The sequence below is a fragment of the Oncorhynchus gorbuscha genome, linkage group LG12 (genome assembly GCF_021184085.1).
Source record: "Oncorhynchus gorbuscha isolate QuinsamMale2020 ecotype Even-year linkage group LG12, OgorEven_v1.0, whole genome shotgun sequence".
Lineage (NCBI taxonomy): Eukaryota > Metazoa > Chordata > Actinopteri > Salmoniformes > Salmonidae > Oncorhynchus > Oncorhynchus gorbuscha.
Window position 1 is genome coordinate 32,919,788 of NC_060184.1, and position 26,733 is coordinate 32,946,520.

Genomic DNA, 26,733 nt, shown 5'->3' on the forward strand with positions numbered 1-26,733 from the left:
AATGCCAAGAGTGTGCAAAGCTGTCATCAAAGCAAAGGGTGGCTACTTTGAAGAATCTCAAATATAAAATAGATTTTGATTTGTTTTTGGTTACTACATGATTCCATGTGTTATTTCATGGTTTTGATGTCTTCACTATTATTCTACAATGTAGAAAATAGTGAAAATAAAGAAAAACCCTTGAATGAGTAGATGTGTCCAAACCTTTGACTGGTACTGTATGTAAATGTGGTATTTCAGTTTTCTATTTGTAATAAATTTGCACACATTTCTAAAAACCTGTTTTTGCTTTGTCATTATGGGGTATTGTGTGTAGATTGAGGGGAAAAAACAATTGATTATATCTTAAAATAAGGCTGTAACAGTAACAAAATGTGGAAAAAGTCAAGAAGGTCTGAATACTTTCCTAAGGCACCGTAGAGAACTTTTGATCGACAAAGATATTCATCAGTGAAGTTTACAGAGACCGCAATATATGAAAGTACAGTAATTCAGCTTTGAAAGGCTGAGGATGAGGCTGCTACGAAAGTCCCTGAGGGAAAGAGACAGCCTAGCTACATGTGGTCCGAGGTGTGAAATCCTATGTGCAGAACATAGGACATTAATACAATAACTCGAAATTGAAAGGACACGGATTTTCTAGCGACTCGTTTTCACTGTACAGCAGATATGTACCGGCTCTTCTGAAGTACAGATGCATTCGGTAAATGTAAATTGAAGCTGAAATAAGGCTGGAGTGGCCATGTAAACCTCCAAACATAAGCTCATGCTACGAGTCATTTTCTCAACAGATGGACCAAGGCAACAGTGATTGACATACCATAGAGACTTAGGAGCCTAAGGAAACAACACTTCATTTTGAAATGGATGAGACCAGGGCTCAGGGGAAACGATCCTTACAGATCTGTGGAGATTTCTTTATTGCATATATTCTTGTCTACATTTCATAAAAATATACATATATTGAGCTTATTGGCATTTTTCTTCTTCACAAATAATACAAAGAAGACGGTAGTGGTAAAAACACTCCACATAAAAACAAACTTGTGACTTGTCAAGTCTGTTGAAAAGAATAAGAATATATTGTTAATGCATAGGCTACATGAAGTTAGAAAGGCAGCACAACTTTCACAGAATGTCAGCATAAATATAATCATCACGTCTAATCTGTTCAGATGAAACACATTGGCATGATAACAGCAGAGTACAAAGCCTGTCACAAAAAGGTAAACACTGGGGCTTTAAACAGTGTTTTTCAGAGAAGTGTTTTGAGTGTTGAAATACGTATTCACATGGAACGTTAGTATGAGACCTGTTGGAATGTTGACCTACGTTGGCTTTATGGCTGGTTTTTCAATCTATTTTCAGTCAAACTTCATGTCTTCTTTAAGCTGTGCCTGCTTTCTTTGCACAAAGTAACATTCCATGGAAAATCTTCATAAATATCAGTTTATAAAGAAAGCTGCAATCATCTTTCACAGTGCTAAATTTGGTGGTTCTTTTATAAGATACCCCAAGCTATGTGCTATGAACCTTCCACTAGGTTTGACCCTGCTTTTCTTATCACAATCGCACTTAGTGTGTATGCTCGGCTTCACGCTAGCTGTTTTCTAGGTTGGCTGCTAGTCACGCAGCTTGGGAAGGGTTGGCTGTTTTTTGGCGGAAGACTGTTGTGGTGATGCTTTGCAACCACAGTACTGCATAGAGATGGGGGTCGATTGTACTGTCAAGTAAGGCATAGAGTTAAAAAGAGGGCCCACCACTATCTTTGCTATAATCGCCTCTATACCCCTGTTAAAACGCACTTCCGTGTGAGCCCTCTATTCAACTCTATAATGAAAAGCTTGTAGATGAATACATGCATGTAACCCGTGTGAATCCCTGATGGTGGGCACTATGTGTTACTGTTGCGGTGGTCGGAGATGGAGTGAGGGTGGGCCCCGTTGACAGCAGGAGAGGCTTGGCGGTTCAGAGAACGGCCATAGTCCAGGGTGCAGTCTGGAGAGGCCAGGTGTTTGTGTGGAGCTAAGGACCACAGGGAGAAAAGGAGGAGTTACAACACTGAGCACAACCTATTAAGAGTCATGTTTTACATTTTTTGTTGCAAGAAAAAAAAAAGGAACATGTTTTAGGGCCTTTTATCGCAATGCTTCTTCACAGAGCTTCTTCACATTGAGACATCTGAGTGATTTAGCAGGCGCGCTTACAATCAGCGCAGTCGGCTGAAGTAGGTAAAACAACCACACATCACAATCATTGCACTCTTCGAGTGGAGACGAGAGGTGAACATTGCGGCTGTGTACTCACACGTGGGGTCAGTGAGCATGGAGCTGGTGAGGAGAGAGCTCGGGCCTCTTATGGAGGAGGAGAGAGCAGTCAATCGAATGCTTTGCGTTGTAGCGTCCAACCTGTTATCCTGGAAGAGGGTACAGTCTTGAGTACACACACTGCAAACTGGCATAACATCCAACCTTATGTGAAATGTATTCCAAGCAGTGCTCTTTCAGTCTTTGTCCTGGGTGAGCCAACAGGGCGACCGGGGTTTTGTTCCAGTCCAGCACGACGGATTAAACTAAGCAACTCGTCTTCGAGCTTTTGATTAGTTGATCAGGTGGTAAAATGCTGGGCTGCAAAAAAGCTCCGGTCTGTGTTCATCCTGTGGCTCCCCAGGACCAGCGTTAAATGAGAACGGACACTATCAGCATTCTGGACTGAAACAGATTGCCCCTAACTGCAATCAAAGTGAAAGCTAAGTAGATGAAGACTTTTCTTTATTCTACTTTCTTTAAATGAACTCCTGGTGGGCGCCGTGCTATTAGGCACTAATGCAATCAGCACTTATGGATCAACACGGGAGTCGTTTGGCGTCGCAGCAGAGTCGTCTGACAGATTAATGCACTTTAAGAAGTGGCTTTGATGTGGCTGCTGTGTGTGTGTGTGTGTGTGTGTGTGTGTGTGTGTGTGTGTGTGTGTGTGTGTGTGTGTGTGTGTGTGTGTGTGTGTGTGTGTGTGTGTGTGTGTGTGTGTGTGTGTGTGTGTGTGTGTGTGTGGCTGCTGTGCGGGCGGAATAGACACACTGATGGCAATCTGCTGTCAACAATGCAATGATGTTTCTCTGTTGGCCGCTTGAGAAGATAAATATGATGATTAGGACTGATTGGAAGTTACTACCCTCCGTCTCACTCTGTCAGTTATGTTTGCCAACATTGGCTTGGAATATTCATATTCAATGCAAATACCAGTTGTGGACCAACGATACACCAGTGTGCTCAGAAGGTGTCATAGGCTGGATGGCTCTGGGAGTAAGAGTACAAAGTACTCTTTCAACAGGCCAAGTGTTGAAATTGCAGAGTGGCAAAGTCTCGTTTTGGGCTTCTAGGTATCATAAAGCTGATATTTGATGTAGCATATACATAGAGTGCACTGTGGGTAATATATTCAAGTACCCTGCACTCCTGTATCTGTCGTTTGGACTCATCCAGCTGGTGCTGCAGGACTCCAACGATCTCTTTGTATTTAATGTAACGTTGTTCCACCACCTCCTTCTGCCGCTGAGACTCCTATATATATAAACAACATGGAGATAGTCAATCACTACACAAAACAGGCACGAAATGGAACTCATCACAAAACCGGTTTGGAGTTGAAGTTGCACAGTTCTAGGATCAGGTTAGAGAGACACCTAGGTTTTTGTCATTAAGATTCAGAAGAGATCAAACACATAGAGAGACCCAGGCCGCAGGTCTCCCTTCTAGACATATGGGTCGTTCCACCAATTAGATGCCGTTTGAGTCGTCTAACTTGGTGGAAAAGTTTGATTTCACCTCATTTTAACATTCAGTCATAAACAAAAAACACTTTTTTCCATCATCTCAAGAGGTTAAATAAAAGAATGACTATAATAAGTGCCGAATAAGTCCTAATAGGGTTGATGACTACATTTTAAAATCAGCCATGGAAGCTTGTTGTGTGCAACAGGGAGGCGGCAATTGAATGTAAGCTTCACAATGATAATAATAATATAATATATGCCATTTAGCAGACGCTTTTATCCAAAGCGACTTACAGTCATGTGTGCATACAATGAAATGTAAATTGCTAAAACAAATTCTAGCGTGTCTATCTATGGGTAACAGGGTTGACGTGTTATTCTAGCATGTCTATCTATGGGTAACAGGGTTGACGTGTTATTCTAGCCTGTCTATCTATGGGTAACAGGGTTGACGTGTTATTCTAGCCTGTCTATCTATGGGTAACAGGGTTGACGTGTTATTCTAGCCTGTCTATCTATGGGTAACAGGGTTGACGTGTTATTCTAGCCTGTCTATCTATGGGTAACAGGGTTGACGTGTTATTCTAGCCTGTCTATCCACGGGTAACAGGGTTGATGTGTTATTCTAGCGTGTCTATCTATGGGTAACAGGGTTGACGTGTTATTCTAGCGTGTCTATCTACGGGTAACAGGGTTGACGTGTTATTCTAGCGTGTCTATCTACGGGTAACAGGGTTGACGTGTTATTCTAGCGTGTCTATCTACGGGTAACAGGGTTGACGTGTTATTCTAGCCTGTCTATCTACGGGTAACAGGGTTGACGTGTTATTCTAGCCTGTCTATCTACGGGTAACAGGGTTGACGTGTTATTCTAGCCTGTCTATCTATGGGTAACAGGGTTGACGTGTTATTCTAGCCTGTCTATCTATGGGTAACAGGGTTGACGTGTTATTCTAGCCTGTCTATCTATGGGTAACAGGGTTGACGTGTTATTCTAGCCTGTCTATCTATGGGTAACAGGGTTGACGTGTTATTCTAGCGTGTCTATCTATGGGTAACAGGGTTGACGTGTTATTCTAGCGTGTCTATCTATGGGTAACAGGGTTGACGTGTTATTCTAGCGTGTCTATCTATGGGTAACAGGGTTGGGTAACAGGGTTGTAACGTGTTATTCTAGCGTGTCTATCTACGGGTAACAGGGTTGACGTGTTATTCTAGCCTGTCTATCTACGGGTAACAGGGTTGACGTGTTATTCTAGCGTGTCTATCTGGGTAACAGGGTTGACGTGTTATTCTAGCGTGTCTATCTACGGGTAACAGGGTTGACGTGTTATTCTAGCGTGTCTATCTACGGGTAACAGGGTAACAGGGTTGAGGGTGTTATTCTAGCCTGTCTATCTACGGGTAACAGGGTTGACGTGTTATTCTAGCGTGTCTATCTACGGGTAACAGGGTTGACGTGTTATTCTAGCGTGTCTATCTATGGGTAACAGGGTTGACGTGTTATTCTAGCCTGTCTATCTATGGGTAACAGGGTTGACGTGTTATTCTAGCCTGTCTATCTATGGGTAAGAGGGTTGACGTGTTATTCTAGCCTGTCTATCTATGGGTAACAGGGTTGATGTGTTATTCTAGCCTGTCTATCTATGGGTAACAGGGTTGACGTGTTATTCTAGCCTGTCTATCTATGGGTAACAGGGTTGACGTGTTATTCTAGCCTGTCTATCTATGGGTAACAGGGTTGACGTGTTATTCTAGCCTGTCTATCTATGGGTAACAGGGTTGACATGTTATTCTAGCGTGTCTATCTATGGGTAACAGGGTTGACGTGTTATTCTAGCCTGTCTATCTATAGGTAACAGGGTTGATGTGTTATTCTAGCGTGTCTATCTATGGGTAACAGGGTTGACGTGTTATTCTAGCGTGTCTATCTATGGGTAACGGGGTTGACGTGTTATTCTAGCCTGTCTATCTATGGGTAACAGGGTTGACGTGTTATTCTAGCGTGTCTATCTATGGGTAACAGGGTTGATGTGTTATTCTAGCGTGTCTATCTATGGGTAACAGGGTTGACGTGTTATTCTAGCCTGTCTATCTATAGGTAACAGGGTTTACGTGTTATTCTAGCGTGTCTATCTATGGGTAACAGGGTTGACGTGTTATGCTTGACCCGCTCAGTTTCTCACCACAAAACATGAGAAAATGGCCAAAAAGAATAGAACCAGTTCACCTGCTTTTACACTATGATTTCACTATGAGGTGTTCAATGTCTCTTTTTGGGAGAGAAACAAAATACTTCAAGAGGAAGAGTTTCACCATATTAAAATGAGAGTTCAGTTCACGTAACAGGGTTAACCTCGAAGGGATACATCGGGATTTTGGCAATGAAGCCCTTTATCTACTTCCCTAGAGTCAGATGAACTCATGGACACCATTTGTATGTCTCTGTGTCCAGTGTGAAGGAAAATGGTATCCACAAGTTCATCTGAATCTGGGTAAGAAGATAAAGGGCTTCAAAATCCTGATGATTTATTTACCTCAAAATAAATCACAAATAAATAATCATCTTCAGAAATGACTTTTTCAAAGCAAGAAAATAATTAGGGCTTTACAATGGTGGTGGAAAATCGGGAGAAATGTTGGGGTTAAGTTGGTTAAAATCTTCTTAGAAGTCACAGAGGGACATGTCAAAATGCAGAATTGTCATTTTAGCGAGTCTTTTCTTCATATGAGATTTATGGAATTTTCCATGTGGTCTATATTAAAGGGCACTTTATTTAATATAACAAACTTTAAAATGCAATATTTGTGCACAATTTCTACTTAAAATATCAAAAGAGATGCAAAAGAACCCCATGTCGTGGAACAACCCATATATTCAGTACATCCCAGGTCTCCCCAAAAGGCCCTCATTTCGTGGAACAACCCATATATTCAGTACATCCCAGGTCTCCCCAAAAGGCCCTCATTTCGTGGAACAACCCATATATTCAGTACATCCCAGGTCTCCCCAGTGAGCCTCACCTCCAGGTCTTTGAAGTTGTCCAGGAGACACAGCTTCTCAGGGACTGACTCCAGGTGATCCACCGCCAGCCTGGTGCTCTGAATAGATAAAGGAATACAAGGAGGTTAATAATACTGCACATTAGCTTTACCCACAATACAACACAGCAAGGTGCTGTATCCAACTACTATTCATGTCAATTCAAAAGGCTTTATTGTACTGTCACACAATGTCCTAAAAAAGCTCTGACAACGGCAGTAGGCTGCTATAAGTGGGCACGGCAGTAGACTGCTATAAGTGGGCACGGCAGTAGGCTGCTATAAGTGGGCACGGCAGTAGGCTGCTATAAGTGGGCACGGCAGTAGGCTGCTATAAGTGGGCACGGCAGTAGGCTGCTATAAGTGGGCACGGCAGTAGACTGCTATAAGTGGGCACAGCAGTAGGCTGCTATAAGTGGGCACGGCAGTAGGCTGCTATAAGTGGGCACGGCAGTAGGCTGCTATAAGTGGGCACGGCAGTAGGCTGCTATAAGTGGGCACGGCAGTAGGCTGCTATAAGTGGGCTTAAATGAACTCGTGATACTAGGAAAGTGCAGTGTGCAGGTATATATTTCCGACACAGTACATGCACAGTGGCTTCAGAAAGGATTCACATCCCTTGACTTTTTCCACACGTTGTTGTGTTACAGCCTGAATTTAACATGGATTAAATTGAGATGTTTCGTCACTGGCCTACACATAATGTCAAAGTGGAATTATGTTTTTGGGATATTTTTACAAATGAATTAAAAATGAAAAGCTGAAATGTATAGAGGCAATAAGTATTCAACCCCTTTGTTCTGGCAAGTCTAAATAAGTTCAGGAGTTACTATGTGCTTAACAGGTCACATAATAAGTTGCATGGACTCACTCTGTGTGCAATAATAGTGTTTAACATGATTTTTGAATGACTACCTCATCTCTGTACCCCACACATACAAAGACCAGGGAGGCTTTCCAATGCCTCACAAAGGGAACCTACTGGTAGATGGGTAAAAAGAAATTGCAGATATTGAATATCCCATGGAGCATGGTGAAGTTTTTAATTACACTTTGGATGGTGTATCAATACACCCAGTCACTACAAAGATACAGGCATCCTCCCTAACTCAGTTGCCAGATGAAGGAAACTGCTCAAAATTTTCCCCATGAGGCCAATGGTGACTTTAAAACAGTTTAGAGTTTAATGGCTGTGATAGGAGAAAACTGAGGATGGATCAACAACATTGTAGTTACTCCACAATGATAACCTAAATGACAGAGTGAAAAGGAAGCCTGTACAGAATAAATAATATTACAAAACATGCATCATGTTTGTAACAAGGAACTAAAGTAATACTGCAAAAAATGTGGCAAAGCAATTAACTTTTTGTCCTGTGTTATGTTTGTGGCTAATCCAAAACATGAATGAGTACGACTCCCCATATTTTCAAACATTGTGGTGACTGCATCATTTCATGAGTATGCTTGTAATCGTTAAGGACTGGGGAGTTTTTCAAGATAAAAATAAACGGAATGGGGCTAAGCACAGGCAAAATCCTAGAGGAAAACCTGGTTCAGTCTGCTTTCCACCAGACACATGACAAGAATCTAAAACACAAGGCCAAATCTACACTGGAGTTGCTTACCAAGAAGACAATGAATGTTCCTGAGTGGCAGTTTTGACTTAAATCTAATAATAGAAATCTATGGTAAGACCTGAAAATGGTTGTCTAGCAATGATCAACAACCAATTTGGACAGAGCTTGCAGAATCTTGAAAAGAATAATAGGCAAATGTTGCACAATCTAGCTGTGGAAAGCTCTGAAGAGACTTACACAGAAAGACTCTGACAGCTGTAATCGCTGCCAAAGGTGCTTCTACAAAGTTTGACTCAGGGGTGTGAATAGCTACGCATTTCATTTTCCATCAATTTGTTCCAAAAACATGTTTTCATATTGCCATGATTTGGTATTTGTGTGTAGATGGGTGATTTAAAAAAAAATGTAATGAATCCATTTTAAATTCAGGCTGTAACACAACAAAATGTGGAATAAGTCAAGGGGTATGAATTCTTTGAAGGCATAGGTCTACAGATAGACAGCATTTGCAAGATGACATTCGAAGTAGCTCCACTGACAATCCATTATACGAAGACAAAACAAAAAGAAATTGTCATCTAGGGTTGTATTATTATTGCCACATCATATTAGACAGACAGGTCTGTATTGTAATTCCATTCTATTCAGACTGCGGCTTCGTCCCAAATGACACACTATCCCCTATATAGTACACTACTTTTGACAAGTAGTACACTATGTAGAGAGTAGGGTGCCATTTGGGACTCGGCCTGTATGTTTTTGTGACATTAAAGAGCTGGGGCTGTTGGAGAACATTACACAGACTGCTCCGCTGGTCGCCGCGGTAGTAATGTAAACGTGAAACCCCGCTCACTGCCTGATGAATCAGCTACGGTATGCGCACGCATGCTGTAGAGTGCATTCGGAAAGTATTCAGACCCCTTGACTTTTTCTACATTTTGTTACGTTACTGCCTTATTCTAAATTGATTAAGTAGTCTTTTCCCCTCATCAATCTACACACAATACCCCGCAATGACAAAGCAAATACTAGTTGAGAAATTTCTGCAAATGTATATTTAAAAAAAAAAGGAAATATTTCATTTACATAAGTATTCAGACCCTTTCCTCAGTACTTTGCTAAAGCACCTTTGGCAGCGATTGCAGCCTGGAGTCGTCTTGGGTATGGCGCTACAAGCTTGGCTGCACGTGTATTTGGGGAGTTTCTCGCGTTCTTCTCATCAGGGTTTGGCTCTAACATGCACTGTCAATTGTGGGACCTTATATATATATATATATAATATATATATATAGACAGGTGTTTATTTGATTTATTTTACCTTTATTTAACTAGGCAAGTCAGTTAAGAACAAATTATTATTTTCAATGACGGCCTAGGAACAGTGGGTTAACTGCTGATGTAAATAAGGTATTCATTCTGGTTTTTAAAAATAAATTTGCAAAAAAAATCTAAAAACCTGTTTTCTGTTTGTCATTATGGGGTATTGTGTGTAGATTGCTGAGGAACCATTTTTATTTAATCCGTTTTTCCGTGTGGAAAAGGGGTCTGAATACTTTCCAAATGCACTGTACATACACACACAGGTCGATACCCTGTGCCACAGTGGTGTAGCAGTAAGCAGGAATGATCTGAATGGATGGGCTTCGCAGGGTTTTTTATTAAAGCTAATTGAAGTCGAGGCCGCTGGCCGCGACACACAATTGTGATGGATAGAGAGAGAACACAGATCGCTTCATAGCTTCACAGCCCATAAATACTCTTAGGTCAATACGGCCTTTAGATATCCCTAACGAATGTGTCTGTCGGTTTGGGTTGTCGTGACATGGAGCGGGTGATAAAGGATGTTTGAGTGGGGTGTTTACATTCTCCTGCCTGGGGTCAATGTTTGTTGTTGAGTCAGTGGACCCTAGTCAGTGTCTAATGGTCCTTACATATCTGATCATGTTAGCTTTATGGGGATTGAATGATGCTCAGCGCTTCTATAAAAACAATCACTAACAATTTACCATCTTCAACTTAGGAGTCAGAGTTCACAAATAACCTTCTCTAGTTTGAGTCCATTAAGCTATCAAGAGGGAAGCCATATATCTGTTAATATGTTTTGTTGGCTATGTTGAAGGTAACACACTCAGTAGAATGGCCTTACTGAAGAGCTCAGTGACTTTCAACGTGGCACTGTCATAGGATGCCACCTTTCCAACAAGTCAGTTCATCAAATTTCTGCCTTGCAAGAGCTGTCCCGGTCAACTGTAAGTGCTGTTATTGTGAAGTGGAAAAGTCTAGGAGCAACAACGGCTCAGCTGCGAAGTGGTAGGCCACACAAGTTCACAGAACGGGACCGCCGGGTGCTGAAGTGTAGTGCAACACTTACTAGAGTTCCAAACTGAGTCTGGAAGCAAAGTCAGCTTCAGAAAATGGGTTTCCATGGCCGAGCAGTCACACACAGGCCAAAGATTACCATGCGCAATGCCAAGCGTCAGCTGGAGTCGTGTAAACTCGCCGCTAATGCCTGTGGCTGAATGAAAGCAAGTCCCCGCAGCAATGTTCCAACATCTAGTGGAAAGCCTTCCCATAAGAGTGGAGGGTGTTATAACAGCATAGGGGGGACCAACTCCATATTAATGCCCATGATTTTGGAATGAGATGTTCGGCGAGCAGCTGTCCACATACTTTTGGTCATCTAGTGTATAAACAATTAAATCTTACCATCTCCAGATCCAAGATACGATCCTGTGAAGACAAGAACCACAATTACTTATTGTTTAATGACCAAGAGACGTGTATGAGTGACTGAAAGCGTGTCAAAGCTTAAACCACTAAACAGTGAGTCAGCACGGCGTGTGTGTTGCCAATAAACAAGCAACAGGGGACGGAACAGAAGAAGCTGTGGAGAACACGCTCCTCTCTCTCCTCCCTCTCATCTGGCTCCTGAGTGATGTTGGTTCTCTAATGATGCATAAGTGATGCGATGCATCTTATCGGCCTGTCACTCATCCATCCCCACACCTGCTAGATTCCCTCCCTCCCTCCTCCCCCCGTCCTGTGACTGCGCTGGCTGTTGGGTGGCAGCAGTGTGTGGTTGAACTCGACTCCTCATTCTTCTTAATTAAAGGCCTGGCTGGGTCAGAGGGGACTGATTAATTATAGCAGGTGCACACACACGTACAGACACAGATGGGCCCCAGTACACACACGTACAGACACAGATGGGCCCCAGTACACACACACACCACTTTGAGGAGAAAATGGAAAACACACTGTGTGACTGGACAGGACTGCCATGGGGTTTAGGACGTTATAGCTGGATTGGGGATGGTGTGTAGTGATGTTTAATAGAAGAGAGAGGGGAGGCAGTACTAGTACTATAACAGGGTACTCTGTCTGAGGGTGAGTCTGTGTGTTGTGGCCCTGGACAGCAGGCTGCATTGTTCAGACAGAGGAGCAAGGCCAACATGGGTTTCTGGCTCACCTGAAGACTTCTCATCTCATTTTCCTTCCTCCGAGTCTTCTCCAGGAGTTCTTTAAAGAGACAAGCACATGAATAATTACCATGTAATATAATATTCACATAGACAGAGGCATTTGGGACCCACAGCCTTAACACCTTGACTAGCCATGCTATCAGTGGCTATGAAACTTTTCCTATTCTGAACAACCTTGCTGTCAGTCTCAACACCTCCCTAAACTTGGTCAAATCAAATAGATTGCTGTGATTGCTGCTCATTGGTCTCCCACTCCCTGATGTCTGCTGTATTGCTGAGCTGAGAGCTGAGCAGGCTGGGCTGGGAGAGGAGGCTGCTCCCAGCTCACACATTCAATATTCAATCACTAGGCATTGGATGACTGCTTTCTACCCTCGTCCCTCTGTCCCTGCCCACCTCTGTCACTCACACTCACACACACTCCACCACGTGCCCACCCAGCCGGAACCCCATGCCGCCACCTCAGGAATACCCAAGCAGCCACTGATCCACTTGCCAATCTCCAGATGGCACCAGCGAGAATCTGGCAGTCTAAACGGGTCTAAAGACGACGTGCCACATGACGTGAGAGAGAAAGTCAGACTGCCAAACTGCCTTCTCTCACTCACTCAGTCTCTCTCCGTTTAATCTTAACATGTGGAAGTCAGTTGCTGAGGCAATAACTATAATCCAACAGCTATCTACCACAGACTGTGTTTTAGTAAATAGGCAGGTGTTAAAAGTTAGACCTTACGCAAGAGAAAGAGTTCCTCTGAAAGGTACCACAGCAGTGTTTAAGAAGGCAAAAGTTCCTCTGAAAGGTACCACAGCAGTGTTTAAGAAGGCAAAAGTTCCAAGGCAGACGTTTTTATCTCAATGTCAACTGTGATGGTTTTCAAAAATCTTCTTAGCAAAGAGCATTTTCTGAAACAAGACTAGGACTGTCTGGGAGTGGCTTGAGTGGAGAAGGGAAAACTGAAAATTATTAGCTATTGGCAGAGAAGTTTGGAACTCTTATCGGTCTATTAACTTATTTCAAAGTCTTTTTAAACAGCTCTTACACTAAAAGGGCATTAGCATCATTTTCACAATATTATTCCAACCTCAGTGTGTAAATACAGTGGGGCAAAAAAGTATTTAGTCAGCCACCAATTGTGCAAGTTCTCCCACTTAAAAAGATCAGAGAGGCCTGTAATTTTCATCATAGGTACACTTCAACTATGACAGACAAAATGAGGGGGAAAAAATCCAGAAAATCACATTGTAGGATTTTTAATAAATTTATTTGCAAATTATGGTGGAAAATAAGTATTTGGTCACCTACAAACAAGCAAGATTTCTGTCTCTCACAGACCTGTAACTTCTTTAAGGGGCTCCTCTATCCTCCACTCGTTACCTGTATTAATGGCACCTGTTTGAACTTGTTATCAGTATGAAAGACACCTGCACACAACCTCAAACAGTCACACTCCAAACTCCACTATGGCCAAGACCAAAGAGCTGTCAAAGGACACCAGAAACAAAATTGTAGACCTGCACCAGGCTGGGAAGACTGAATCTGCAATAGGTAAGCAGCTTGGTTTGAAGAAATCAACTGTGGGAGCAATTATTAGGAAATGGAAGACATACAAGACCACTGATAATCTCCCTCGATCTCACCCTGTGGGGTCAAAATGATCACAAGAACGGTGAGCAAAAATCCCAGAACCACACGGGGGGACCTAGTGAATGACCTGCAGAGAGCTGGGACCAAAGTAACAAAGCCTACCATCAGTAACACACTACGCCACCAGGGACTCAAATCCTGCAGTGCCAGATGTGTCCCCCTGCTTAAGCCAATACATGTCCAGGCCCGTCTGAAGTTTGCTAGAGAGCATTTGGATGATCCAGAAGAAGATTGGGAGAATGTCATATGGTCAGATGAAACCAAAATATAACTTTTTGGTGAAAACTAAACTCGTCGTGTTTGGAGGACAAAGAATGCTGAGTTGCATCCAAAGAACACCATACCTACTGTGAAGCATGAAGGTGGAAACATCATGCTTTGGGGGTGTTTTTCTGCAAAGGGACCAGGAAAGAATGAATGGGGCCATGTATCGTGAGATTGAGTGAAAACCTCCTTCCATCAGCAAGGGCATTGAAGATGAAACATGGCTGGGTCTTTCAGTGTGACAATAATCCCAAACACACCGCCCGGGCAATGAATTATGAGTGGCTTCATAAGAAGCATTTCAAGGTCCTGGAGTGGCCTAGCCAGTCTCCAGATCTCAACCCCATAGAAAATCTTTGGAGCGAGATGAAAGTCCGTGATGCCCAGCAACAGCCCCAAAACATCACTGCTCTAGAGGAGATCTGCGTGGAGGAATGGGACAAAATACCAGCAACAGTGTGTGAAAACCTTGTGAAGACTTACAGAAAACGTTTGACCTCTGTCATTGCCAACAAAGGGTATATAACAAAGTATTGAGATAAACTTTTGTTATTGACCAAATACTTATTTTCCACCATAATTTGCAAATAAATTCATAAAAAATCCTACAGTGTGATTTTTCTCATTTTGTCTGTCATTTTGTCTGTCATAGCTAGCCAGCTAGCCCCCGAATAGCAACACTGCAGAAACTATTACACTCAACGGAACGACTTGATTAGTGTAGTGTCAACAACGCACCCACTGCCAGCTAGCCTACTTCAGCAGTACTGTATCATTTTAATCATTTTAGTCAATAAGATTCTTGCTACGTAGCTTAACTTTCTGAACATTCGTGACGTGTAGTCCACTTGTCATTCCAATCTCCTTTGCATTAGCGTAGCTTCTTCTGTAGCCTGTCAACTATGTGTCTGTTTATCCCTGTTCTCTCCTCCCTGCACAGACCATACAAACGCTCCACACCGCGTGGCCGTGGCCACCCTACTCTGGTGGTCCCAGCGCGCACGACCCACGTGGAGTTCCAGGTCTCCGGTAGCCTCTGGAACTGCCAATCTGCGGTCAACAAGGCAGAGTTCATCTCAGCCTATGCCTCCCTCCAGTCCCTCGACTTCTTGGCACTGACGGAAACATGGACCACCACAGACAACACTGCTACTCCTACTGCTCTCTCTTCGTCCGCCCACGTGTTCTCGCACACCCCGAGAGCTTCTGGTCAGCGGGGTGGTGGCACCGGGATCCTCATCTCTCCCAAGTGGTCATTCTCTCTTTCTCCCCTTACCCATCTGTCTATCGCCTCCTTTGAATTCCATGCTGTCACAGTTACCAGCCCTTTCAAGCTTAACATCCTTATCATTTATCGCCCTCCAGGTTCCCTCGGAGAGTTCATCAATGAGCTTGATGCCTTGATAAGCTCCTTTCCTGAGGACGGCTCACCTCTCACAGTTCTGGGCGACTTTAACCTCCCCACGTCTACCTTTGACTCTTTCCTCTCTGCCTCCTTCTTTCCACTCCTCTCCTCTTTTGACCTCACCCTCTCACCTTCCCCCTACTCACAAGGCAGGCAATACGCTCGACCTCATCTTTACTAGATGCTGTTCTTCCACTAACCTCATTGCAACTCCCCTCCAAGTCTCCGACCACTACCTTGTATCCTTTTCCCTCTCGCTCTCATCCAACACCTCCCACACTGCCCCTACTCGGATGGTATCGCGCCGTCCCAACCTTTGCTCTCTCTCCCCCGCTACTCTCTCCTCTTCCATCCTATCATCTCTTCCCTCCGCTCAAACCTTCTCCAACCTATCTCCTGATTCTGCCTCCTCAACCCTCCTCTCCTCCCTCTCTGCATCCTTTGACTCTCTATGTCCCCTATCCTCCAGGCCGGCTCGGTCCTCCCCTCCCGCTCCGTGGCTCGATGACTCATTGCGAGCTCACAGAACAGGGCTCCGGGCAGCCGAGCGGAAATGGAGGAAAACTCGCCTCCCTGCGGACCTGGCATCCTTTCACTCCCTCCTCTCTACATTTTCCTCCTCTGTCTCTGCTGCTAAAGCCACTTTCTACCACGCTAAATTCCAAGCATCTGCCTCTAACCCTAGGAAGCTCTTTGCCACCTTCTCCTCCCTCCTGAATCCTCCTCCCCCTCCCCCCTCCTCCCTCTCTGCAGATGACTTCGTCAACCATTTTGAAAAGAAGGTCGACGACATCCGATCCTCGTTTGCTAAGTCAAACGACACCGCTGGTTCTGCTCACACTGCCCTACCCTGTGCTCTGACCTCTTTCTCCCCTCTCTCTCCAGATGAAATCTCGCGTCTTGTGATGGCCGGCCGCCCAACGACCTGCCCGCTTGACCCTATCCCCTCCTCTCTTCTCCAGACCATTTCCGGAGACCTTCTCCCTTACCTCACCTCGCTCATCAACTCATCCCTGACCGCTGGCTACGTCCCTTCCGTCTTCAAGAGAGCGAGAGTTGCACCCCTTCTGAAAAAACCTACACTCGATCCCTCCGATGTCAACAATTACAGACCAGTATCCCTTCTTTCTTTTCTCTCCAAAACTCTTGAACGTGCCGTCCTTGGCCAGCTCTCCCGCTATCTCTCTCTGAATGACCTTCTTGATCCAAATCAGTCAGGTTTCAAGACTAGTCATTCAACTGAGACTGCTCTCCTCTGTATCACGGAGGCGCTCCGCACTGCTAAAGCTAACTCTCTCTCCTCTGCTCTCATCCTTCTTGATCTATCGGCTGCCTTCGATACTGTGAACCATCAGATCCTCCTCTCCACCCTCTCCGAGTTGGGCATCTCCGGCGCGGCCCACGCTTGGATTGCGTCCTACCTGACAGGTCGCTCCTACCAGGTGGCGTGGCGAGAATCTGTCTCCTCACCACGCGCCCTCACCACTGGTGTCCCCCAGGGCTCTGTTCTTGGCCCTCTCCTATTCTCGCTATACACCAAGTCACTTGGCTCTGTCATAACCTCACATGGTCTCTCCTATCATTGCTATGCAGACGACACACAATTAATCTTCTCCTTTCCCCCTTCTGATGACCAGGTGGTGAATCGCATCTCTGCATGTCTGGCAGACATATCAGTGTGGATGACGGATCACCACCTCAAGCTGAACCTCGGCAAGACGGAGCTGCTCTTCCTCCCGGGGAAGGACTGCCCGTTCCATGATCTCGCCATCACGGTTGACAACTCCATTGTGTCCTCCTCCCAGAGCGCCAAGAACCTTGGCGTGATCCTGGACAACACCCTGTCGTTCTCAACCAACATCAAGGCGGTGGCCCGTTCCTGTAGGTTCATGCTCAACAACATCCGCAGAGTACGACCCTGCCTCACACAGGAAGCGGCGCAGGTCCTAATCCAGGCACTTGTCATCTCCCGTCTGGATTACTGCAACTCGCTGTTGGCTGGGCTCCCTGCCTGTGCCATTAAACCCCTTCAACTCATCCAGAACGCCGCAGCCCGTCTGGTGTTCAACCTTCCCAAGTTCTCTCACGTCACCCCGCTCCTCCGTTCTCTCCACTGGCTTCCAGTTGAAGCTCGCATCCGCTACAAGACCATGGTGCTTGCCTACGGAGCTGTGAGGGGAACAGCACCTCAGTACCTCTAGGCTCTGATCAGGCCCTACACCCAAACAAGGGCACTGCGTTCATCCACCTCTGGCCTGCTCGCCTCCCTACCACTGAGGAAGTACAGCTCCCGCTCAGCCCAGTCAAAACTGTTCGCTGCTCTGGCCCCCCAATGGTGGAACAAACTCCCTCACGACGCCAGGACAGCGGAGTCAATCACCACCTTCCGGAGACACCTGAAACCCCACCTCTTTAAGGAATACCTAGGATAGGATAAGTAATCCCTCTCACCCCCCTTAAGATTTAGATGCACTATTGTAAAGTGACTGTTCCACTGGATGTCATAAGGTGAATGCACCAATTTGTAAGTCGCTCTGGATAAGAGCGTCTGCTAAATGACTTAAATGTAAATGTAAATGTACCTATAATGAAAATTCCAGGCCTCTCTCATCTTTTTAAGTGGGAGAACTTGCACAATTGGTGGCTGACTAAATACTTTTTTGCCCCACTGTATATATAAAGTAGAGGTCGATCAATTAATCGGAATGGCTGATTAATTAGAGCCGATTTCAAGTTTTCATAACAATCGGAAATCGGTATTTTTGGACGCCAATTTGGCTTTTTTTTTTTTTTTTTACACCTTTATTTAACTAGGCAAGTCAGTTAAGAACACATTCTTATTTTCAATGACGGCCTAGGTACAGTGGGTTAACTGCCTTGTTCAGGGGCAGAACGACAGATTTTTACCTAGTCAGCTCGGGGATTCAATCTTGCAACCTTACAGTTAACTAGTCCACTGAATTGAAACTGAATTGGTCCACCCACACAAACAGGGTGGGGAAGAAGGCGCAGCAGCGCCTCTTCAACCTCAGGAGGCTGAAGAAATTTAGCTGGTCACCAAAAGCACCCACAAACTTTTACAGATGCACAATCGAGAGCATCCTGTCGGGCTGTATCACCGCCTGGTACGGCAACTGCTCCGCCCACAACCGTAAGGCTCTCCAGAGGGTAGTGAGGTCTGCACAACGCATCACCGGGGGCAAGCTACCTGCCCTCCAGGACACCTACACCACCCGATGTCACAGGAAGGCCATAAAGATCATCAAGGACAACAACAACCCGAGCCACTTTAATAATAGAAACATTTATGTAAAAATGTATCACTAGCCACTTTAAACAATGCCACTTAATATAATGTTTACATACCCTACATTACTCATCTCATATGTATATACTGTACCCTCTACCATCTACTGCATCTTGCCATCTTTATGTAATAAATGTATCACTAGCCACTTTAAACAATGCCACTTTTATGTTTACATACCCTACATTACTCATCTCATATGTACAGTGCCTTGCGAAAGTATTCGGCCCCCTTGAACTTTGCGACCTTTTGCCACATTTCAGGCTTCAAACATAAAGATATAAAATTGTATTTTTTTGTGAAGAATCAAGAACAATAATATAATAATAATATAATATAATATATAACAAGTGGGACACAATCATGAAGTGGAACGACATTTATTGGATATTTCAAACTTTTTTAACAAACAAAACTGAAAAATTGGGCGTGCAAAATTATTCAGCTAGCTAATGGCTAGCTAGTTAGCGGGTGTGCGCTAATAGCGTTTCAAACGTCACTCGCTCTGAGACTTGGAGTAGTTGTTCCCATTGCTCTGCATGGGTAACGCTGCTTCGAGGGTGGCGGCTGTCGATGTGTTCCTGGTTCGAGCCCAGGTAGGAGCGAGGAGAGGGACAGAAGCAATACTGTTACACTGGCAATACTAAAGTGCCTATAAGAACATCCAATAGTCAAAGGTATATGAAATACAAATCGTATAGAGATAAATAGTCCTATAATTTCTATAATAACTACAACCTAAAACTTCTTACCTGGGAATATTGATGTTAAAAGGAACCACCAGCTTTCATATGTTCTCATGTTATGAGCAAGGAACTTAAACGTTAGCTATTTTACATGGCACATATTGCACTCTTACAACACTTTGTTTTTGCATTATTTAAACCAAATTGTTTCATTATTTGAGGCTAAATTGATTTTATTGATGTATTATATTAAGTTAAAATAAGTGTTCATTCAGTATTGTTGTAATTGTCATTATTACAAATACATTGTATTTTATTTTTATTTTTTAAATCGGCCAATTATTCTGATCGGCTTTTTTTGGTCCTCCAATAATCGGTATCGGTGTTGAAAAATCATAGTCGGTCAACCTCTAATATAAAGCACAGGGAAATGTAGTTTTTGACTGCACTGGGCCTTTAAGTTGGCTGACCTGAACTTAACCAATTGAAAAGTAAGAGGGAGAAAAGTACACTGGCACTGGCAGCAACTGTCAGCAACCAAAAACTTCCTCTGAAAACTTCTGAAGTAAGTTACGATGATCAAAGACATGAGGAGTGCACCCAGTGAACTGTATATCTAGATAGAACAAATACATCTAAGATGTGTTGCTGTTCGTTCCTAATGAGACAGAACATTTCCAGATGGTCCAATTTAGTTTTCTGATGTTTTGTACCAAATCGCGCCAAAGATATTGTAATGAATTAGCAGGGAGCAGGTCTCGAACCCCCGACCTTCGAGCCCGTGGTCCGGCGGTCTATCGACTGTGCCGCAAAAGCATGCTCGAGTGGCAGAGTCCATTTCCGCGCTTATAAACCCGGGGTCGTTACAATATACAGCTACCATCTTATTTCCCAAGGGGAAGGAAGAGTTGGGGGTTAGACAGCATCATTGTAAGTAAGAATGTGTTCTTAACTGACTTTCCTAGTTAAATAAAAGTTAAATAAATACAAATTACTATGGTGTCTAGGATCCACAATGTAATGGCTGGGAATTGCCAGGGACCTCACGACACGATATTATCACGATACTTGGGTGCCAATACGATATATATTGTGCTTCTCAAGATTCTATATCTACTGCTATTCAATACAGCGATTTTATTGTGATTTGATATTCCAAACATATTGCTCACTATATGTCTGCTGCAGCGAGACAAGAGAGAGCATGAGAAAATTAAGTTTAGATTATTCAGGGAAATAAAAATGCTGAAAACATGTTGGCTCGCTATTTACATTTTAGGCATTTAGCAGATGCTATTATCAAGATTGACTTACAGGAGCAATTAGGGTTAAGTGCCTTGCTCAAGGGCACATCGACATAATTTTCACCCAAGCTCCGTTTCCATTGGCACTAGAAAGTCAGCTTCGTGGGCTAGCTCAAATTGCATTTCCACTGCCTCCAGAAATGTGAAATTATGGCATGTCGCTAGGTACCCAATATGTGACTGTTATGCATTTTCAGAAATGAAAACAAATTAAGAACTACACAGACAAAAACAAGGACACTCGAGCAGATAGAACACAACCATAATGAGGCTCGGTACATGTCGGACAATTCATTAGCAACCGTCTAGATGGAACAGAAAAAGCCTGGCTTCGCTAATGTTGCTAGCTAGCAAGATGTTGATTAATGTAATTCACCCTCACCATGCTGTAATTAACGTTAACCCAAACTCCAACCATTGCCAGAGACTCGGAGCCACGTATTTAGTTTGCTAACATTAGCTAGCTAGCTAAACGTCGTCGCAATCATAAAAGGCTAGCTATCTTAATTACTACCTTGCTGGCAATGGCGTTGCTTATTAGCTCGCTAGCTAACCAAGCGAACTAGAAGACAGGTTTGATATGATGTCGCTAGCTAGATAGCCTTTCAATACGACCTGGCCAGCTATAATTCCTGCTAGCTATCGAGTTTGTTTCAAGCTGATTTGCTAGCTAACGTTAGGTAGCTACCATTAGAGGGCTGGCTGTTGTCATACATACATTTATTGTGTAGCACAAAAATTAATCAAGGATCATGTTATGGTGGTAATTTGTGTTATGTCTGACTACTGCAGTACTGCTTGCCCATGTTCTTGCTAACAGCCACAAGCCCAGACGACCTAGCTAAACCTGTTAGCATCCAGCAGTCATCCGCTGGTGGTTGTATAGTAATGGCGTCACCAACCAGAATTCTAATCAAGATAGTTCTGGAACCGGGCTGCGCTGGCCCTGGTTTCCCTTGAACCAGCTCGAATTTGGCCCTAATTCTAAGTGCCAGTGGAAACGGGGCTCCAGTCGGCTCAGGGATTCGAACCAGCAACCTTTTGATTACTGGCCCAACGCTCTTAACCGCTAGACTATCTACCTATTTAAATAGCAGATGGAGAACAAAGTAGCTGTACGATGAAAATGACCAGAGTTTTTGCGCAGATACAGTCGATTAGCACTAGTTAACACTACCTAGCAAAAACAAAATACTGAAGTATTGATATAATATTGTCCAAAATAACATAGCGATTCGTAACTGTATCGACCCCCCCCCCCCCCCCCCCCCACACACACCCACTACACATTGCCAAGCTGTTCCAGCCAGAGCAGCACAGCACGTCTGCATGAGAGAGACTGGTTGATTACCGTAGGTCTTTGTTTTACACAGACTGACGGATGGACAGACAGAGGGAGGAGGGAGCTCAGAATTAGACGGAGGTTCCCCTGGTTGTTGTGATGAAACCTGCTCTGCTGGGTCCCCCTTCTCTAACTCATTATCAAGAGTTTAGTTTAGAAACTGGGAGAGAGAGAAGAGCTTCCCTGTGTGGATGTGAATGTGTGGGAGGAAGAGAGGAACAAACCAAGTGCATTTGCAGAAATGAACACAAATTAAGAACTACAGATAAAAACAAGGACACTCGAGCAGATAGAAACACAACCATAATGAGGCTTGCTACATGTCGGACAATTCATTAGCAACTGTCTAGATGGAACAGAAAAAGCCTGAATGAGCCCATATTGCAGCTCTTAAACTGATGTATGGGAGCTTTAGAAGTTTGCCCTCAATCAATGAATCAATCAATCAATCGGATCCAGCCCTACCTTTCTTCTCTGTGCTGATGGAGTGGAGTAGTTTCTCCTGCTGGTCCAGTCTCTGTAGCAGGGCCTGTCTTTCAGAGTCTCTGCTCTGTCTCAGTCCTTTCAGCTGTTCTCTGTCCTGCTGGACCTGCCGACGCAGCTTTCTCTCTCTGGCCTCATGGACAGACACCTCCTCACATAGCCAACGCAGCTTGGTCTGGAACACACACACACACACATTTCATAATGCAGTCATACCCACAATGTCACACACGCAGGTTGCTTCTCAGTCTCTCACATTCACACCTGAAAAAAACCTGATGAATTGTCAGTTTCTCCCAATAGCGACAGGTGGGTTAATGCTTTGAAAGTATCTCCATAAAAGATGGATAATGTAGTGTACCTTAGTCTCAGCCAACCAGCGATGAGGGTCTTTCTGGAGTCCAGGATTGAGGGATATGGCCTAGACATAACAAAGACAGTTAGTTCTAGAAGTTTGGAAACCATCAAGATTTGAAGGAGTAGAAATCCCAGAGCCCTAAACCGCTCCTACCTCCTCAGAACGGTGAGTGGGAGCTATAAATGGCCATTTCCAGCAACATCACACACACAGTTGGGAGAGACACACAACCTTCTCTGAATGTCACACAAAAAAAGAAACCATTTGCTCCCCTGACATACCCTTCTGCTGTCAACCCAGCCTGTGTCTCTGCGTGGGTCAGCAGTGGCAGACAGAGTTGGGCATAACAGGCGGTGTGTACGTGTGTGTGTGTGTGTGTGCTTGCTTTCCTGCATGTGCGTACGTGCGTCTATAACTGTGTGAAAGTGTGTGATCATGTACAGAGGTAGCAACCTGCCCATTCCTCTCCCTGTACCCTTTAGCGATCAAAAGCCCGGTTTGTAATGTTGGGAGGCTGATATATAGGAGGAGTAAAAAGCTCTGTTTGACAGACAGCACCCAGGTGAAATGAAAGAAAGACAGAACAGGCAGCAGAGCAGTGATGTCTGAGCAGGGTGTGAGATGCATACTGCCTCCATAAACAGCTGCTTGTTAAAAACTCCTCCAGAAAGAGAGAGAAGAGGGGGAGTAGAGAGGAGGAGGAGGGGGAGGAGGAAGAAGATGAGGAGGGGGAGAAGGAATGAAAAATAGGAAGAAGGTGGAGAGGGGTCAGATGAAGGAGGTGTTATAGTTATGTAATAGTTGATGAAAGGCAGCTTAATGCCGCTTGTTCCTCTCTAACCTTTAACTTTAATGATCCCCCTCATTAGCCCAAATCCTTGACACTGTTTGACTCCTTTATGACATGACAAATTACAGATGAACATTGCATTAGGCCGACTCGCCTCGGTGCATATTGGAAAATCTATATGCTGGAGCAAAGAGGGCTAACTGGGTTCGTTAAACTCATCGGAGGGGGAACAGGGTTTGTGGGAATATTTTGTATTGCGCTAAGAGACTGGGACATTTAAAGGCCTTTTGTGTTTTGGACTACAAACAAAAACACATGCTACCAACTCACTCTTCACTCTGTGAATGAATACAGATTATTGCAAATCATCTAATGTAGATAGACCTCTGAGTCACTCTAATCATTACAGTATGAGCTATTCTTGGTTGGGCTACTCCTGTGCTGTGAGTTGTCTTATCCACAGGCTGTCTGGCAAACAGGCTACACTAGGCAGTCTCTTCTGCTGATGTGTGTGTCTGTCTGGTAGCACGACTCTCTCTCCTACACTATTCACATCAGCAGAGTAAATACCTGCCTGTCGATCCAATAGAAATCTTTATCTTTACACCTCTCTAACAACACCGCTACGGGTTTAAAATGTATGAGGAATAGGTGAGGGTTTGTTAAAGTGTGTGAGGGATAGGTGAGGGTATGTTAAAGTGTGTGAGGGATAGGTGAGGGTGTGTTCAAGTGTGTGAAGGATAGGTGAGGGTGTGTTAAAGTGTGTGAGAAATAGGTGAGGGTGTTACATACAATAGGCATGGTAACATGCAATTAAATGTCAATAGAAAAGCCATGACATGAGCCTATCAGACACAAGCCTACCAGACAAGCTAGATTACTTCTATGCTCGCTTCGAGGCAAATAACACTGAAACATGCATGAGAGTATCAGCTGTTCCGGAAGACTGTGTGATCACGCTCTCCGCAGCCGATGTAAGTAAGACCTTTAAATAGGTCTACATTCACAAGGCCGCAGGGCCAGATGGATTACCTCTTACGTACCTCTCCCTGTCTGAGTCTGTAATACCAACTTGTTTAAAGCAGACCACCATAGTGCCTGTGCCCAAGAATACCATGGTAACCTGCGTAAATGACTACCGATCCGTAGCACTCATGTCTGTACTCATGAAGTGCTTTGAAAGGCTGATCATGGCTCACATCAACACCATTATCCCAGAAACCCTAGATCCACTCCAATTTGCATACCACCCCAACAGATCCAGAGATGCAATCTGTATTGCACTCCACACTGCCCTTTCCCACCTGGACAAAAGGAACACCTATGTGAGAATGCATTCATTGACTACAGCTCAGTGTTCAACACCATAGTGCCCTCAAAGCTCATCAACAAGCTAAGGACCCTGGGACTAAACACCTCCCTCTGCAACTGGATCCTGGACTTCCTGACAGGCCGTCCCCAGGTGGTAAGGGTAGGTAACAACACATCCGCCATGCTGATCCTCAACACGGGGGCCCCTCAAGAGTGCGTGTTCAGCCCCCTCCTGCACTCCCTGTTCACTCATGACTGCAAGGCCAGGCACGACTCCAAAACAATCATAAAGTTTGCCAATGACACAACAGTGGTAGGCCAGATCGACAACAATGAGACAGCCTATAGGGAGGAGGACAGAGACCTGACCGTGTAGTGCAAGGACAACAACCTCTCCCTCAACGTGATCAAGACAAAGGAGATGACTGTGGACTAAAGGAAAAGAAGGACCGAGCACGCCCCCATTCTCACTGACGGGGCAGAGGTGGAGCAGGTTGAGAGCTTCAAGTTCCTCGGTGTCCACAATCACCAACAAACTAACATTTATTTATTTATTTTATTTAATTCAACCTTTATTTAACTAGGCAAGTCAGTGAAGAACAAATTCTTATTTACAATGACGGCCTACCGGGGAACAGTGGGTTAACTGCCTTGTTCAGGGGCAGAACGACAGATTTTTTTCCCTTGTCAGCTCAGGGATTCAATCCAGCAACCTTTCGGTTACTGGCCCAACGCTCTAACCACTAGGCTACCTGCCGTCCAAGGTCCAATCACACCAAGACAGTCGTGAAGAGGGCACGAGAAAACCTATTCCCCTTCTGGAGACTGAAAAGATTTGGCATGGGTCCTGAAATCCTCAAAAGGTTCTACAGCTGCACCATAGAGATTATCCTGACAGGTTGCATCACTGCCTGGTATGGCAACTGCTCTGCCTCCGACCGCAAGGCACTACAGAGGGTAGTGCGTACGTTCCACTACATCACTGGGGCCAAGCTTCCTGCCATCCAGGACCTCTATACCAGGCAGTGTCAGAGGAAGGCCCAAAAATTGTCAAAGACTCCAGCCACCCTAGTCATAGCCTGTTCTCTCAGCTACCGCACGGCAAGCGGTACCGGAGCGCCAAGTCTAGATCCAAAAGGTTTCTAAACAGCTTCTACCCCCAAGCCATAAGACTCCTGAACACTAATCAAATGACTACCCAGACTATTTGCATCCCCCCCCTCTTTTACACTGCTGCTACTCTCTGTTATTATCTATGCATAGTCACTATAATAACTCTACCTACATGTACGTATTACCTCAATTACCTCGACATCGGTGCCCCCGCACATTGACTCTGTACCGGTACCCCCTGTATATAGCCCCACAATTGTTATTTTACTGCTGCTCTTTATTTATTTGTTATTTTTATTTTTTGGGGGGGTATTGTTCTTAAAACTGCATTGTTGGATAAGGGCTTGTAAGTAAGCATTTCACTGTAAGGTCTGCACCTGTTGTATTTGGCGCATGTGACAAAATGTGATTTGATAACGGAGGAAAATGGAGCATTTGCTGCGGTTCCAGCTTTAGTTGGAAGGATTAAATGGTATGAGTTTACTTATCAAAATAACGTGCAGGCATCGCGAGCATATGTCAATTAAGTGAATGTGCCGCTTTTGTGATGGGTGTTAAAGTGTGTGTGAGGAATAGGAGTGTGCGAGGAATAGGTAAGGATGTGTTAAAGTGTGTGTGAGGAATAGGTATGGGTGTATTAAAGTGTGTGTGAGGAATAGGTAATGGTGTGTGTGAGGAATAGGAGTGTGCGAGGAATAGGTAAGGTTGTGTTAAAGTGTGTGTGAGGAATAGGTATGGGTGTATTAAAGTGTGTGTGAGGAATAGGTAAGGTTGTGTTAAAGTGTGTGTGAGGAATAGGTATGGGTGTATTAAAGTGTGTGTGAGGAATAGGTAAGGTTGTGTTAAAGT

General features: G+C 44.3%; 1 protein-coding gene across 1 annotated transcript in view; it reads right to left on the reverse strand.

Annotated features, from left to right (window-relative positions):
- Nucleotides 1-887: 887 nt before the first annotated feature.
- LOC123990892 (centrosomal protein of 128 kDa-like) overlaps nucleotides 888-26,733 on the reverse strand; it is a gene marked incomplete at its 5' end in the record, with an annotated part of 38,298 nt that continues 12,452 nt past the window's right edge. The window contains 8 exon segments of the mRNA XM_046291883.1: nucleotides 888-2,025; nucleotides 2,308-2,416; nucleotides 3,447-3,560; nucleotides 6,797-6,874; nucleotides 11,101-11,124; nucleotides 11,864-11,913; nucleotides 22,295-22,487; nucleotides 22,674-22,733. Coding sequence (XP_046147839.1) covers nucleotides 1,895-2,025; nucleotides 2,308-2,416; nucleotides 3,447-3,560; nucleotides 6,797-6,874; nucleotides 11,101-11,124; nucleotides 11,864-11,913; nucleotides 22,295-22,487; nucleotides 22,674-22,733 — 759 coding nt within the window.